Below are 15,952 nucleotides of genomic sequence, written 5' to 3' on the forward strand. Positions count from 1 at the left end.
GGGACCCTAAAAAAAATTACTATGTACAATAATGGATTTCTATACATTTTACATCAGATGAAAACGTTTGTAGTAAGATTCAGATAATTATTTGTTAAAAGTGAGACATTTTAAATGAGAATAAGGAAGAAAAGTATTTCCTTGTGCCCCCCTTTCCCTGTTAATGCCCTACTTGGCCCCCTGGCAACACTTTGCTAGACCCGCCCCTGCACAGTTACCAGCTGGTAGCTACTTAAAAAAAGGATCCTGGTGTTATTTGTCTCTCAGAAACAGTTCATAACTTTCCTTCAACTGATTCATGTCACCTAAAAGGTAAACCTGTTTCTCCATCACCTGTTCAGCTCTGATGATTCAGTAAGGACATCTCCTGGTTTCATCTTCATGTTTCCCTCTCACCACATATCCAAACCGACATCATGACCAGCAGCTTTACAGCTGTGGCTCCAGCAAACATCAGCTGATACTAGAAAGTAATATTAAATAAATTCTAGCTGATCAAGCTTAAACGTGCTGCTGTTGTTTAGCGCGACATCCACTGGTTTCCTCTTTCTGGTGGACGATAAACAAACACGAGAGAAAAGCCAATCAGCTGATCACTGATTTAGTTTCATGATTGAAGTAGAAACAGGAGAGAGAGAGGAGAAGAGGCAGCTGTGCAGCAAAGACACAGAATAACTCCAGCTTTGTGTCTTTTTCATTGTAGCTGAAGTCCGGGACAAACCGTGTTCCTTTTCAGCTCAATACCAAACGCGCAATATTTTCTCTGAATACCAGACGATTCCGTTTTTACAGGACGGTTGGAAACTCTAATAACTAACCTTATAAATAAAATAAGATAAAACAAGTTCAACATCAATAATATCATAGCACCCGCCCAGCAGTATATAAAATCCGTCATGCTAGCTAGTACGCAGCACGAGTTATTGTAACTGACTGTAAAAAGTCAGCACAACGAAAATAAAATAAACTTGGTTCATATCTGACCCAGATAGACTGCAGGTCATAACTTCTTACCTGAAGTTCAGTTCACCGCCTCCGGTCTCTGCTCCTTCTGCCTTTCGGTCATCCACCTGCCAGCGTGTTGCGCCTGCTGGCCTCCACCACTTGCTAATGTTACTGAATCTGTAGAAGCTCCGCAATAGCCACCACCAAACAACTGAGTTATTTTTTCACATCTCCCTTCATCTGGCCAATCCACCACCTTTCAGTGTTTATACCGTTACGGGAAAAAATGGGAAAAAAACCCATCAGCCCATAAAAACGGAAAATCACCATCGGGCCCGATGGCCAGTCCAGCTATGCTTGGGACAAATGATTCCTTATAGGCTACATCTTTTTGCTAGCTAAAGGTGTCCTACAATGTCCAGATAAAGAGGGTGTTCACTAGGGCTGGGCCATATCATACCGTTCACGGTAATACCGGTATAATGTTGGGTAACGATAAGAAAATGAAATATGGCGATAGAATATGGGTAAAACGTGCATGCACAGTGCCTTTGTTTTCATACGCACATGGCGGAAAAAGCATGGTGGCAACGGAGAATGAGAAGGGTGAAAGCGGAGCGTTGAGTGAAACAGATGAACCAGAACTGGTTTGTAAAAATGCTGCAGCTTCACTGATGTGGAACTGGTTTAGCTTTCGTCCGTCAGATACACAACAAAGCACTTTTTTTGGTAGAGCATGCTAGCGGGCCGTCGTTATTACCGTGTTTTTTGGAAAATACGGCACACTTAAAATCAATCCTTTGATTTTCCTGAAAGTCGACAGCGCCCCTTATAATCCCGTGTGCCTTATGTATGAACTCTGGTTGTGTTTACTGACCTCGAAACGATTTTATGTACACGGCGCTCGAAAATCTGTCAAATGTTTTAGTACGACTTTGCTAAGCTACGAACCCGCAGCTTCGACAATCCGCGGAGTGATACGTACTCTGCTCTGTGTGTGTATAACTGTTTTTAAGTTTTGTGGATATTCTACATGGTTATGCTGAGGATATGTCGGCCAGTTTCCACTGGAAATGCCTTTTGGTTAAACTGTCAGCAAGGAATTTGCATTTGCACTGTTAAAGTTTTATATAACTTTAATGCACATAAAAAACAGCTGCTTGTTTAAGTGAAAATACATTTATGGTTTTTTGTTTTGTTTTTTTGCACAAATAAAGTTGTGGAGTTGTAAAGTGTTTGTCTAGTGTCAATTATATCGTCAGTTATATCGTTATCGCAAATTTTCAGATGTATATCGTGATAAATATTTTTGGTCATATCGCCCTGCTCTAGTGTTCACAGTCAGCAATGATAGATCAGACTTTCCTCAAAACGGCCCAATGATAAAGCTATACAACAGTTCTGATAATCGCTTTGTTTTTGATGGCCACAGTCAGGTTGCTATACCAGACTGAAACTGAACATAAGGATCAAGTTTATCAGTCAAGGTTACATAGCCACAACGTTTTGGAAAGACTTTATCTCCAAAGCCTCTTAACATCCTAATAACAATCTCTGATTAACTTTCTCGCAAATAGAGTCAATATTAACCATGAAACTAAATGATGTATGTTCTCAAATATTTAAAGTTATTAATGATTTTCTTTCATTTAGAAATGCAATCTTTCTCTTACTGAGACAAACCTTGAGCTCTTTTGTCAGCCACAGCTTATTATTTGTGAACATAGTAAATTTTCTAGTTTGAATCACAGATTTCTCATGAAATTGTATATATGATGTAATGCATCAGTTAATTCATGTGGATCGTTAATTGTGTCAAAGAAGTTTGTTACTTCAAAACAGTGTCTTAATCTTCTGAAGGGAGGAGAAGTAATTGACACATAATTTTAACAAATAAAATAGATATGATCTAGAATCATCACACCTAGTTCTATCCAGAATCAACAAATTCTTTGGCGTTGTCCACTCCAAAGCCATCGATGGCTCTAACACTGAGGGATATTATAGAGACTTTGTGTGGATCAAATGAGTAACTCCCATGCTTTGGCAAAAATAACTGTTGAACATGATGAATTCAGACTGTATGGCATTTCCAAGATGTTTATTATACATATTTGAATCTAGTCAGTGTTAATGAAGCTTTGTGAAATAATAAAACTAAAAGCTAACTGTGATGTGTGTCTTTTTCACACAGACTCCCATCCAGGAATCTCTCATTCTCTATAATGACCCTGAAATCAAGGAGTTATCTATTCAGTGTTTCACAAGTGAGTGTACCCACAATAACACATGGTATTATACATTGAAACTTTTTTTCTGTTCTTTCTTCATCCACGCATTTGTCTGTCCTTTCAGACATGATGGAGTACATGGGAGACATGCCAATGAGGAAGAACAGCAGCCAGCCAGAGTGTCTGAGGCAGATTCTTCTGGTGAGTGCATGTTCAAACAGTTTCTGTAAGTTGGGTGGACTTTTGTTTTAATAGTAATGACTCTCTCACTTCTGTTCAGCTAGGGAAGGAAAAGGAACTGCTGAGGGATGAAATATTCTGCCAGGTTATCAAGCAAACTACCAACAACCCAAAAAAGTAAGCCTATCAAAAGTAAAGAGTCTATTTAAAAGCCGTAAACTGCGATTGAACAGATTTGGGTTCTTAAAGAGATTTTTAATTTTTCAAATTTAACTTTTGTTTACAAATTGCACATTGACTGAGCTTGCATGAAGTTATGTGCTGTACTGTACTGTGCTCATTCATACCTGTTCAGGCAGATTGTCCAGCACTGCCCTTTCTGCCACTTTCTGTTTTACTTAAGTAACATTGAATGGTAGGTGATTAAAGACTTACCATGATTTTCAGTAATCACGTCTTATGCTTTACCTACACTTATAACTGATGAGCTTTGATAATAGCTTAAATAACTGTGTTACATTATGATACATTTATTAATAAGTTTATTCAATGCATGCAATTTACTGATGTTACTTGAAGTTACTTTAACTTCTAATGTTTCTTTTCAACTACCATAACACTAGCCAGTTATCATGTGCTGTATAACCCAGAAATCATCTTTTTAAGGTATTATTCTCAGGTATAAATAATATTATACATACTGAGTGTCACGGCGGTGGAACGGACTCAGGCGCAGACTGAGAAAGCACGGTTCAACAACTCTTTATTAATCACACTGGTGCACATGAAGGGGGGGTGGGGGGAAACACCAGGGTCCCGGGGATCAACAGGCTGGGGAGACACACTTCTTCGCACTCGCTCTGCTCCTCGTCCAAACAGTCTCCACACAAGCAGCTCACTCTCACTCACGGGGTCCAGGGGTCACAAAAGGGCTGATCCAGGTAAACGTATTTACACAGACGAGGGTAAGTCGAAGGCAAGCACGGGAACAGCAGAATCGCAAAGAAGCCAGGCGATACTAACAAGAGTTACTCAATATTCCAGTGACGAGTAGCTCAGAGCCCCTGCCTTAAGAAGAGCCAGAGATCAACTGCAAATCACCCGTGATCAGCTGCAGGTGCGTGGGCCAAGGGCGGGAGCCCAATCTGAGCTCCGCCCAGGCAGACAGGTAGGAGAGAGAGAGAGAGAGAGAGAGAGAGCACAAGGCGAGGAGAGCAGAGAGAGAGTGAAACAACAAACACTTGTGGCCACACTGGGCTGGCCGGGGAGGCACAGGGACCATGACACTGAGCTTACATTATATTGCATCTTCTACTATTTCCTAAAACCGTGTTTTAAGATGGTAAATAATATATTTTTAAACTATTGATTGTGAATTATAGGATTGCAGTGCTAACTGTAGAATGGAATCAGATTTTGACAAAGATTAACCAGAAGTGTAGAACTTTAACAAGTTATCCAAAGCTTCAACTTCAACATTAGCACATTATTAGCAAAATAAAAGTCAACTTGAAGAACAACTGGATGCTTTCATTATGAGTCAGTTAGAAATCCAAAATATGAATTATTAGTCTTATTAGTCTCTTATTAGTCTTCCTCCAAGACAGCAACAAGATAGCACTTTGGGACTTGTTATTGGAGCCGACTAGAAAGACGGCTCTGATAAATACCACCGAAACACCAAGTTCATCAAAAAGGTTTAGACAAAAACATACGGAAAAATACAAAACAACGACACATCTTAAACAAGCTGTCTTGCTGTTAAGCAATATCACAGAAAACTATCCCCATTAAATAAAGATCAAAATGCACCTGCTGTTTCTTTTCCTGGAACAAATAACAAATATGGAAAGGCAAAAAAAAGTATTAGTAAGATAAGAGATTCTTTGTGAAATGTTGGATCTGAGAAAAGCTTAAACACTATAATTGTTGAAAACCATGCAGTGTTTAATTTTTTTATATAAATGTAAGTTCTGTTTATCTGCAATTGAATATTTAAAAAGAATATTGTTTCAGTCGAGAGGTGGTGTTTATTGTTTATTTGCTTTTCATTCTCAACTTATTAATTTGATGACAGCTTTGTATTTTCTTACATTAATGTCATGCTTAGATGTATTTTTATGCTTTGTGGGACAATTTGTCATTTTTCTTTCATAAGTAATATAAATAATAAAAGTAATTCAAATAGTAAAGCAGGAATACAAACAAAGTAAGAGACTTCGGTAATATTGCTGTTTTGAGGATTATATTATGATAAAATTCCTTATTAATTAATGATTTCTGCAGGCATAAAAGGAAAAATAACTTGCAATCCACATTCATAGAGAGATAAAGGAGGTTTTGTCTTTATCTTTTAGATGAAAATAAAGAAAGGTAAAGGCTTTAGGCAGTCTCTTGTACTTGTACTTGGGGCATGTACAGTTTCACACTACAGTTACATTACACCTCAATCTAAAGTGGGAAAAAAGTGCAGTGTCTCAGGCTCATCCCAACACAGCACTGACCTCACAAAGGTGAATGCCATGGCAGTTCACCTTATAGATACAGTAAGCCGAGGGAAATAATAAGTGCACATGCCTCCATCTTTTACATCTTCTACTTTTACATGTTTTGCAAGATTGTAATATATAAGAGCTAAAAAGAGAATAGTGCCTTTTTATTATTTTTATTTATTTATTATTTCTTTTAATTGGCTCTTTAGCATCATCTTTAGTGTTTAAAAATCCCTTACAGATTCAGGATCATTCATGCTTCTCACTTCCACTAACCGCTACATATCTGCAATAATTACAGTGCACTATTTACAAAAAAATTCAACGTTGATTTTTCTTTCTTTGATGTATTCTTTGCAATTATTATCTGATCTTGAATCTGCAGATCCAGCTGTTCCTTAGGTTGGCAACTACTCAGTGTGGTGGCTGGCTTTTTCCCTTGCTCTGCTACACTGCAGCCTTATATCACACGCTACCTCGATGACATCTCTCAGGATTATGTGCACCCATACCATGGTAGAGGAAGTTGTTTTGATGAGGAAAAAACTTATATGTCAATTTAATGTTTCAATAGCTTCTTCACTAATATGATGTCCTCCTCAGAACTGGCATCTTTGAGTCATGATAACCTCCAGCGCTCTCTTCGCTTTGGTGGTCGCCGCAATATCCCCTCATATCCTGAGATAGAAGCAATACTGGCAAGTTGACTTACTCACTCAAACAATACAAAGTTCTGATTGATCTGGCCTCATCATATAATAATGAATATTTCAGACTTTGCTCTCAGACTATAGACTTATTTGTGATTCTGACACTTTGTAAAAGTAGAATAAGATGCAGAGCTTTCAGCTATCAGGGCCAGCTCGGGCTTTTGGGAGACAGATGCCTTCTTTTCTTTTCTTTTAAGATTAAGCTTTCATTATATGAAAACTGTTATTTAGACTTTGATTAGGTGAATCATCCATTATTTAGGCTACTATTCATTTAGAGTGCTGGGGGAGTGCTTTTTTTGGACACTCCCTTTTTTCACTCCCCATGTGTTTATGCTCCAATATTGCATGTCATTAACTTTTGCTTAGTCTCTCTATGTGTTTATATGTTTTGTTCCATTTGTCGTTCTTGTTCTCTCTATGTTCTTTTTTTGTTTTTGTTTTTCTTCTCTTTCCGTTGACACCCAATCCAGCCACAGTAGATGACTGTGCCTCCTTGATACTGGCTCTGCCAGAGGTCTCTCCCTGTTCTTGGTTGTAGGGTCCTGACCCAGCTAAAAAAGAAAAGCCTTAAATGAACTGAATGTAATTAATTCAGCAGATCTCATTTTGAGTTTGTTTTCATTTTCTTCAGGCTGGCAAAACTTCTATCTATATTCCTATCCACCTGCCAGGAGGAGTGGAATTTCCCATACAAATAAAAAACTTCAGTGTAAGATTTATTTATACATATTTATTTATCCATCAGTAAAACCATCTTTATATTATTAATTATTAATATTCTATGCTGTAATTTTTATTGCTTCACATAGGTCACTGAAGATGTGGTAATGGAGTTGTGTAAAGAAATGGGCATCACCCAACTCAAAGAAATCAAAGAGTTCTCCATCCTTGTCATTAGACAACAAGGTAAACCAGAATAATGACATCTCTGTCTGACACAGAAAAAAAAGTTCAACTCAAATTAAAGTACTGTGTCTTTAAAGCTATTATGTGCAAATATATCAAAACATCTGCAATCCTATTTCTAAAAGGTAATTTGTAAATCTTTGAAAAACTATACATAGCATATCACCTTCATGTATAAATATTTGTGCATGTATGTATAATATTAATAATATTAAAATTTGAAGAATTTTATTAAAATTAAAAGAAGGGTAGAACAGGCTCACATTTACTACTGTTGCTTACTTTTTTTCATTATTAAAATAATGTTTCATAATGCTTGTTTGTTTTCACTATATTAGTACCCACATGGTGCTTTTACTGTAAAGTCATGGTTGCCTGAAATGAGAAATATTTTTCCTAAAAAAGGCATTGTCTTAACACCAAGGTATATAAAAAAAAAAACAATACAGTGCAGAACAACTGAACCCAACCATTTCCCAACAAAACAGCACAAGCACGGGATTCCTCACTACAGGGTTCAAGCATTCAAGTTTTTCTTTTATGTTGTCCCTTCAGTGTAGATGTTTGTGGATACTTAAGAAAAAGATGAACAGATTTTTGCCCCCTTCCTTACTCCTCTGCTCCCCACTTCTTAGATGGGATGGTGCGTCCCCTTCATTTTGAGGAGTACCTGTTTGACTTTCTGGTGGAGGACAACTCAAGCTCCTTGTTGCTGAGAAGAGTGATGTGGAGAATGCCTCTTTCTTTTATCAATGACCTTTATGTGGATTTCCACTACCAACAGGTAACATAATGACTTGAATGTAGCTTGAATAATCTTATTCTAATCTAACCATTACTGCTTGTGTGTGTTTGTGTGTAGCTTCTTGCAGACTATCTGAGCGGACAACTGATGCTTCCTCCTGTCACAGGAGGGTCATCAACAATCCAGCAGATAGCAATGCTGTCAGCCCTGCAGCATCTGGCTCTGGGCCTGCAGGACCAGCCCTCACTGTGAGTTACACAGTCACAATAATCAGTTTAAGAGTGGACTGTTTATAAAAGACTACCTTTAATCACCTGTTGTTGCCTCAAAGAGCTCCATCTTGTGTGTGTTTCTGCTTTCTTTAAAAATCTGACTAATTAACATATTTTTGTTTGGTTAAATTCAAAATATAAAAATACAAATAAAAAGTTGTTTTTCCTTTACAGAGGTGTGATACTTGATGATACTTAATTTATTTATTATTATTTTTTAGAACAGCCATCTGATAACACATAATTGGGTAAAAAAAAAGTTTTATATTTTACATTTTTCAGTGATTTGAACTATTGCAAATATCTCAAGAAATATCATGCAGTCATCACTTAAAATGGTCAAGACAGAAGGTGGGGTGCTACGTTAGCAATTGAGGCTAGCAAGTTATATTCATAACTTTATCGTGGCAAATTACAGACACAGAAGTAATATAGTCCGGGGGCAATGACACATATTTAGAGCCTCAAGTAGACAGTAGAGGAACTGCACTGTTTTCGTTTCCAAGTTCAATGCTGGCCACTTGATTTTGCCAGGGTTGTGCTGGTATCCATCAAAGGGTTTTATCCAGTTTTGATGACTAAATGAGTAGGTGTGTCCTGATTTGTATTGTAAGCACTGAATACAGTGTTCCCGGACAATAAAGAGAAACACTTTTGAAAAACTTTCTGGCAAATTTTATTCTTTGAAACATGTCACTAACATCATGTATGTAATGTTAGTAAATGTACAGTATGTATATACTGATTTGTGCATTTCTCTTTAAGGTCAGAAATAAAGGGGTACCTGCCTTCACAGACTGGGCTCCGTAACAAAGTGGAGGAGATCCTCACTTTCTGTCAGGGTCAGATTGCTGCCATGCAGTCCCTTAGCCCTCAACATGCCAAAGTACAATTCATTGGTAGGTAGTATCTCTTCTCTAGCTCATCTTTTCTCTTCCTCCTCTGTTGATAATATTTGTCTAAATTCTGTATTTTTCAGAGGTTCTGAGTTCTCTGCCCCTGTTTGGATCCAACACTTTCCTGGCTGAGAAGGTAAGCCAGCGTGGTTGTCCTTCTCCGTGTGTGGTCTGCATCAACCAGGAAGGAGTGCTGTTCCTACACTCCAAAACACAGGTGCTGGTCTTTTAAAGAGTGTCTCTTGCCTTCTGTTCTTCTTTTCTGAACTTGATGATTTTTTCATAGAGTTTAGTGTTTTTTTTTTCATTAAATAAGTCTAAGATCCAGTCTGAAGCATAATTTGTCCTGTGTCAAGCCACAAATCTCTCTGCTAATGCTAACCAAAAGGTGTATGATACATCATATCAGCTGTTTTGTTGTTGTCTCTGTTTGATGCAGGAGCAAGTGTTTCGGATTCCTCTGACTGATGTTCAGTTCATGCGCACCATTCACCCCAATAAAAAAGGCAAGGTGCCAGCCGTGGACATTGACTATGGCAATCCAGCTGCTCCCAAAAAAATCACCATTCGTCTCAAACAGGTAATGACTTTTTGATCTGTTTTTATTTCACTGTGTGTGTTCTGTATTTTTCTGGAACAAAAAGGCATTTTCCTCGTTTGGCATCTTGGTGTGTTCCACAGTCGTATTAGAGGATAAAAATGTCCTGATACTTCTGCTGGTTTTTCATACTATTTGTTTTCCATAATTTGGCATTTCCAATTAATCTTTTATTCAATCAGTTGTTTTAACATTTGACCAAAGCATCCCTTAATACATTAAAAAAAACATCCATTCACTTTCTCCAGTGTTATAAATCCTCTCCTTTAAAGACTTTTTCAATAAATGATTACTCACATGTCAAAATGCTTGTCAATGATTTTGTGCAGTGGGTTAACTTCTAATTTGGTGTCAGGGACACACATCACCAAAGAAGTTGTCAAAAGATTTTTGCATTCAAGTCTAATTTAATTTTTAAATATCTGTTTCAGGCTAAACAGTTGTGCCACACCCTTGCTCTATTAATGGAAGAGCTGATTCGACCAGCAATTTCCAGTTCCATTTCAAAGTAGATTCAGTAGATACAGAGAGAAAAGACAGGTTTTGTTCTTTTTATTGTTATTGTTGTTTTATTGTTGCTATTGTTGAAACAAACTGAGTAGAAACATGCAGAAATGATCCTGATATGTGTGCTGTGTTATATGAATGGAAACCTGCAACACGTAACACTCATTAAGGAGCATACTAAGTTAGAGACAGTAAAGTATTAGAATAAACGTAAGCCTTAAATTTGATCATAATCTGAACTATAAACTGTTGTTGGAATGCAAAGTTGATTAATTATTGGAATGAATGCTGATGTCATTTAAGTAAATTAGCATCATTAAAGATTTACATTACCTGCTTAATAAATCGTATGTGCATTTTTTTCCCTATCTTCTTTCACTAGTAGACTTCCATAAATGAAGTATAATGATCACAGATGCAACCTGAAAGCTGTAATTCTGATCAAATTTACAACTCTGCAGTTAATCAAAGCAATAAATATTTTACTTTATGACAATTCACAAATGAGTACTCCATGACTGCACACCTACTGAGCTTTACTTAAGTATACATCAAGACAAGCTTTCTCAGTTATTCTTATTTCAATGTGATACGTATTTAGGAAGACATAATGTGGCTGGGCTCTCGCTTAGAGATGGGGTGAGGAGCTTTGTCATTCGGGAGGGACTCTGAGCAGAGGCGCTGCTCCTCCACATCAAAAGGAGCTAGATGAGGTGATCCAGGCATCTCCAAGTCAGACCAAGACCAACCCCAATTCCAGAAAAAAAGTAAAATATAAATAAAAACCGAATATTTTATTTGCAAATCTCATAAACTCATAATTCACAATAGAAAATAGAAAACATATAAAATGTTTAACATTTTACTACTGCATAAAAAATATTCATTGAATTTAGATTTTTTTTAATTTTGATAATTTCAGTAAAATTCACAAATAATACATCTAACACTCTTAAGAGCTTGAAAAAAGAGGGCTGCTGGACTTCAAGTTTCTGAAGACATTTTACTTCTCATCCAAGAGCCTTCTTCAATCTATAACTATCAAGGAGCAAGCAGCCAAGAACATACAGGTACAGGTTTAATCTTCAAGAAATGGGTTTTATTATACTGCAAAACAAAGTTACTACAAAAATAATTCAAAATGACAGAAACCGTCGAATAGCTCATCTCTCTTGGGAACATCTTGCGGCTAACGAAAGCCACTCGGTGTCATTCATCCAGTGGTCCCTGTAGAAAAACAGCCCCCGGACCCTTATCCGAAGCATCAGTTTGAAGATTAAAACAAAATTTGGGCTATACAAGTCTGTACTCTTATTCAGTGACTGGAGCATTGCCTCTGTCTCGTCCGTCCACCAAATCTAGTTAGGACACCTAGAGCCTATTACATTGGTGAGGGGGAGACGCCCTGGCAGAGAGGGATAAATAGGGATACATCGGTGGTAGAACCCTGCCATGCCAAGAAAAGATGTAAGTTTTCTTGTCTGTGGCAAAGGGCAGGACTCAATAGCACCAATTTTGCTTACTTGCGGTTTTATCACCCCATTTCCTATGACAAATCCCAGATATTCAGTTTCATCTTCGACAAAGATACATTTTGATGGATTAACAGTTAGCACAGTTGCTTGGAGATGCCCTCATACCTTTGCTAGATGTTTGAGGGGTTCGTCTCAGGTATAGCTATATGTCATAATATCATCAAGATACGCTGCAGTGAAACACACAGTACCTCATCCATCAGCCTCTGAAATGTTGCAGGGGCTCTACGTAATCCAAAAGGCAGGACTGTGAATTGGAATAGCCTTCATGGTGTCCAGCAGGTGGTCAGCTCCCCTGAGCGTTGAGTGAGTGGTACCTATGTTAGGTATAATAATGAACAATAGCTTGTGAATTTAGACATGCAGACAGTGTCCCTTCACCTTTAAACCTCTACACTTTCTGTCTAAATACAGATGATAAGGTGGGTCATTGGGACTACTTGAGACAAAACAATATCTGGAGTCTCAGTCAGGGTTGCTTTTACGGTCACTAGGACAGCATGTTATTGGGTGAAAGATGAGAGAATAGGGAAAAGCATTTAGTACTCATGTAGCAGACTTCCCTTTTTAGGTGCTGTTACGCCGCTAGTCTAGGCGTGTAGAGACGCACATAAGATTCTGAGGAGAGAGAAGCAAGTACCCTCCCTGGTTCCCAAGCCAAACAACGAACCCGGTTATGAGTAAAAAAACAAAGGTGGCTCTCAGGTGACTGTTTCCTCGCGGCTACGTGCAGTGGGGCTAGGGGAGGGTCTGTGCTGACGGACGTGGGTTACTGACCTGGTAGCCTGGCTGGCCCTGGGTGGGTCCGGGATGGGCGTGAGGTTCTGGGGGCGCTCCGTCTCTGGGCTGGGGCCCGGGCCGGGCCTCGGGGGCTTGGGTCCTGGTTGGTGTGTTGCCGGGGTTGTGGGCGGGTGGGTGCATGGGGGCCCAGCCCTGGAGCAGGGTGCCGCCGGTGCATCGAGCCACCTGGGGGGCTCTTCAACTGGTGGGGGAGATTGTCACATCTTGCAGGAGCTTTCCTCTCCTCGGGAGCTCTCTCTGCAGGAGGGGGAGATACAGGAGAGGTGGAGGAAGATCTCAGCCTGGGTGTTTACTGTCTTATGTAGTCTGGAAGATGAGTGGATGGTGGGGTGGGTGCAGTTTTCTCTGTGGTGGGGTTGGGTGGACTGTCCTGGGCTCTGTGGGGCCGGGAGGCGCTGCTGCACTGGTCCCTGGTCTGGATGGGCCTGGGCCCCCTTTCCCTGGCGGGTCGCGGAGTATGGGAGTGCCTACTGGGGTCAGCGGGGGAGCTGGCCCCAGGGAGGGGTCACTTGCCCCTCCCTTCCTTCCCTCCCCATCTCCAGCTGCCTCCCTCTTCCCGCTCCACCACAACCACCCACACATGCAGGACCTTGGAGTAGGGGTATGTCACCAGGGTGCAGAGGAGGCTACCCCCCCCCCCCCCCCCCTCTGTCCCCTTCTGGCTGCCTCTGCCTCAATTTTATCCCACAACTTAGACATTCACATTACTCACACTCTCATTACACATACATATAGGATCTTGGGGGTGGGCACGATACACGGAATCCAAAGTACCATCAGGGTGTACACCTCACCCCTGGCGTCGTTGCCCACCTCTCAAGGTTAAATACACGTAGACATTGAGGGCTAGCAGGAGGGACCATGCGCTTACCTGCTGCTCTCTGGCAGGTAGCTCCATGCCCCCCTGGGTTTTAATTGCACCTTAGAACACACATGCATCAACACTACAATGAGCGGGTGGAGGGAGGTTTGGAGTCTTCTCTCACCCCCATTCTCTGCGACCTGCTGGAGCGGGGTGGCTAGGAGGAGGAGTTGGCCGTCCGACTGCGGTCTGGAGTGTGGGGCCTCCCTGCTGCTGCGGAGTCGGGGCGGTCTGCCTCCCCCCACCGCAGGGAAAAGGGTAACACCACCTGGGTCTGGGTGCAGTTCCCCCTCCAGGGGCAAGGGTACCTAGACCCGGTTTGTAGAGTACGCTTGGGGAGTGTGATTGTGTGCACAGCGTCTCTTTATGTCTGTCTCCACGTTGGTTGAGTGTGGAGTAAGTGCATATGAGAGCATGAGGGTGGGAATGGATGTTTGTATCTGTGTGTGCCTGTATTTCTGTGTCTATATGTCAGGTTGGGTATCAGACGCCACCTCTCTGGGGACATCTTAGGCCCTCCAAGGTTTGGAGGCCTATCTCCCCCTACCACCACTTCCCCTGCCAGTGGCGGACTCCCTCAGACATCGGTGCGTTGGTGGTTCTTTGTGTCCGGGAATGGGCATCCGGGTACACACCGGCTCACTCCTTGGCGGCCGCTTATCGGGGCCTGGAGCCTGGGGCTGGCTCGGGCCACTTCGGAGGTGGGGTGCCCCCGGCCTCTCGGCCTGGGGCTCGGTCACTCAGGCACGGCTGGCTGCCGGCGGAGCTCACGGGCGCGTCACTGCAACCCCCCCTGGCTTCTGCTCCACGGCTGCTGGGTGAGCCCTCATCTGGGACTCTCCTCAGCTCTTTCTGGGACAGTGGCGCGGCTGCCCCTCTGTTGGTCTTCCTTGGTCTCTTGTGTTCTGGGGGCCTCTGGATGTCTGGAGTCTTGATCTCCTCCATACCTGCTTCATGCCCTGGAGGACGGGGCTGTGGCTCCCCCACACCCTCTAGCAGATCATTACATGAAGGAACCTTTTAAAAAAAACAAGCGCGTCCATGCTCACAGGTGTACACACGGGTGATCACACACACAAACTACACCCTTTTTGGCTCCTACCTCAAAGCACACTGTGTTCTGTTGATCTTACGTGCTGCACAATAATGTTTAATATTTAGTATTTACTGTCATATTCCCATATATCATTGTGATGTTGTTTATTCTATTACTCTCGTTTTCTTCTGCTTGTTTTCTTTTTTCTTTCTCAGCAGGTGATCCAGGTGATTGATATATGCATTTTTTTATTTCTTTTTTTTTTCTTTTCTGCTCATTCTGTTGGTTTTTGTCTTTTGCCCTTCTCCCCCGTCCCTCTTCTCAGCTGTTTCTCTTTCCCTCTTTCTTTCTCCCCTTCTTTCCCCCAGTCAAGTCTGCCCCGTATTCAGTAAATGAAAATAAAATAAACAATAAAAGGTGAATCAAATGGACCATTACGGCAAGGCTGGGATGGTCAATTTGGTAAAGTAAATCTGTTGGGCATCTTTCTTTGCCTTTAGACAACAATTCTGATGGCAAAAGAGCCAAACGGGACAGGGAAAAAAAAAACAAAAAAACAAAAAACAAAGGTGATTTTATTAAGTGACAAGAAGCACAACTCCAAGGTGAGCCCAGGCCAAAATAATAAACAAAACCAACTAAGTCCCACCAGAGAAAACTAACTAAACCCTAAGAAAGAAACAAAACAAACAAATGACAGTAACTATCCCTCGCTTCCTGGACCAGAAACAGAAGAAAACAGTTCAAAACAAAAAGGCGACACACCCCTTCGGCTTCAGCCTATGCACACATAAGCACTGGACTCATACAGGGAGTGCAGAATTATTAGGCAAGTTGTATTTTTGAGGAATAATTTTATTATTGAACAACAACCATGTTCTCAATGAACCCAAAAAACTCATTAATATCAAAGCTGAATGTTTTTGGAAGTAGTTTTTAGTTTGTTTTTAGTTTTAGCTATTTTAGGGGGATATCTGTGTGTGCAGGTGACTATTACTGTGCAGAATTATTAGGCAACTTAACAAAAAACAAATATATACCCATTTCAATTATTTATTTTTACCAGTGAAACCAATATAACATCTCCACATTCACAAATATACATTTCTGACATTCAAAAACAAACAAACAAAAAAAATCAGCGACCAATATAGCCACCTTTCTTTGCAAGAACACTCAAAAGCCTGCCATCCATGGATTCTGTCAGTGTTTTGATCTGTTCACCATCAACAT

At 40.6% G+C, this 15,952-nt stretch overlaps 1 protein-coding gene across 3 annotated transcripts in view; it reads left to right on the forward strand.

The window, feature by feature from the left end:
• Window positions 1-10,952, forward strand: part of LOC146702529 (unconventional myosin-XVB-like) — a 61,187-nt gene extending 50,235 nt beyond the window's left edge. For 2 of the 3 annotated variants that reach the window (XM_085465430.1, XM_085465431.1), the window contains 13 exons: window positions 3,140-3,212; window positions 3,301-3,377; window positions 3,457-3,533; window positions 6,234-6,364; window positions 6,452-6,546; window positions 7,193-7,270; window positions 7,371-7,467; window positions 8,103-8,251; window positions 8,330-8,460; window positions 9,250-9,383; window positions 9,464-9,597; window positions 9,820-9,960; window positions 10,410-10,952. In XM_085465430.1, coding sequence (XP_085321556.1) covers window positions 3,140-3,212; window positions 3,301-3,377; window positions 3,457-3,533; window positions 6,234-6,364; window positions 6,452-6,546; window positions 7,193-7,270; window positions 7,371-7,467; window positions 8,103-8,251; window positions 8,330-8,460; window positions 9,250-9,383; window positions 9,464-9,597; window positions 9,820-9,960; window positions 10,410-10,490 — 1,398 coding nt within the window. In that variant the 3' untranslated portion in view covers window positions 10,491-10,952. The remainder of the gene's footprint in view (window positions 1-3,139; window positions 3,213-3,300; window positions 3,378-3,456; window positions 3,534-6,233; window positions 6,365-6,451; window positions 6,547-7,192; window positions 7,271-7,370; window positions 7,468-8,102; window positions 8,252-8,329; window positions 8,461-9,249; window positions 9,384-9,463; window positions 9,598-9,819; window positions 9,961-10,409) is intronic. The other variant, XM_085465432.1, reaches the window with a different exon arrangement.
• The last annotated feature ends 5,000 nt before the right edge of the window (window positions 10,953-15,952 follow it).

This window comes from Copadichromis virginalis, linkage group LG8 (assembly GCF_057382275.1).
Source record: "Copadichromis virginalis isolate Kocher_CV1m ecotype Utaka linkage group LG8, C_Virginalis_male_GT1.1, whole genome shotgun sequence".
NCBI lineage: Eukaryota > Metazoa > Chordata > Actinopteri > Cichliformes > Cichlidae > Copadichromis > Copadichromis virginalis.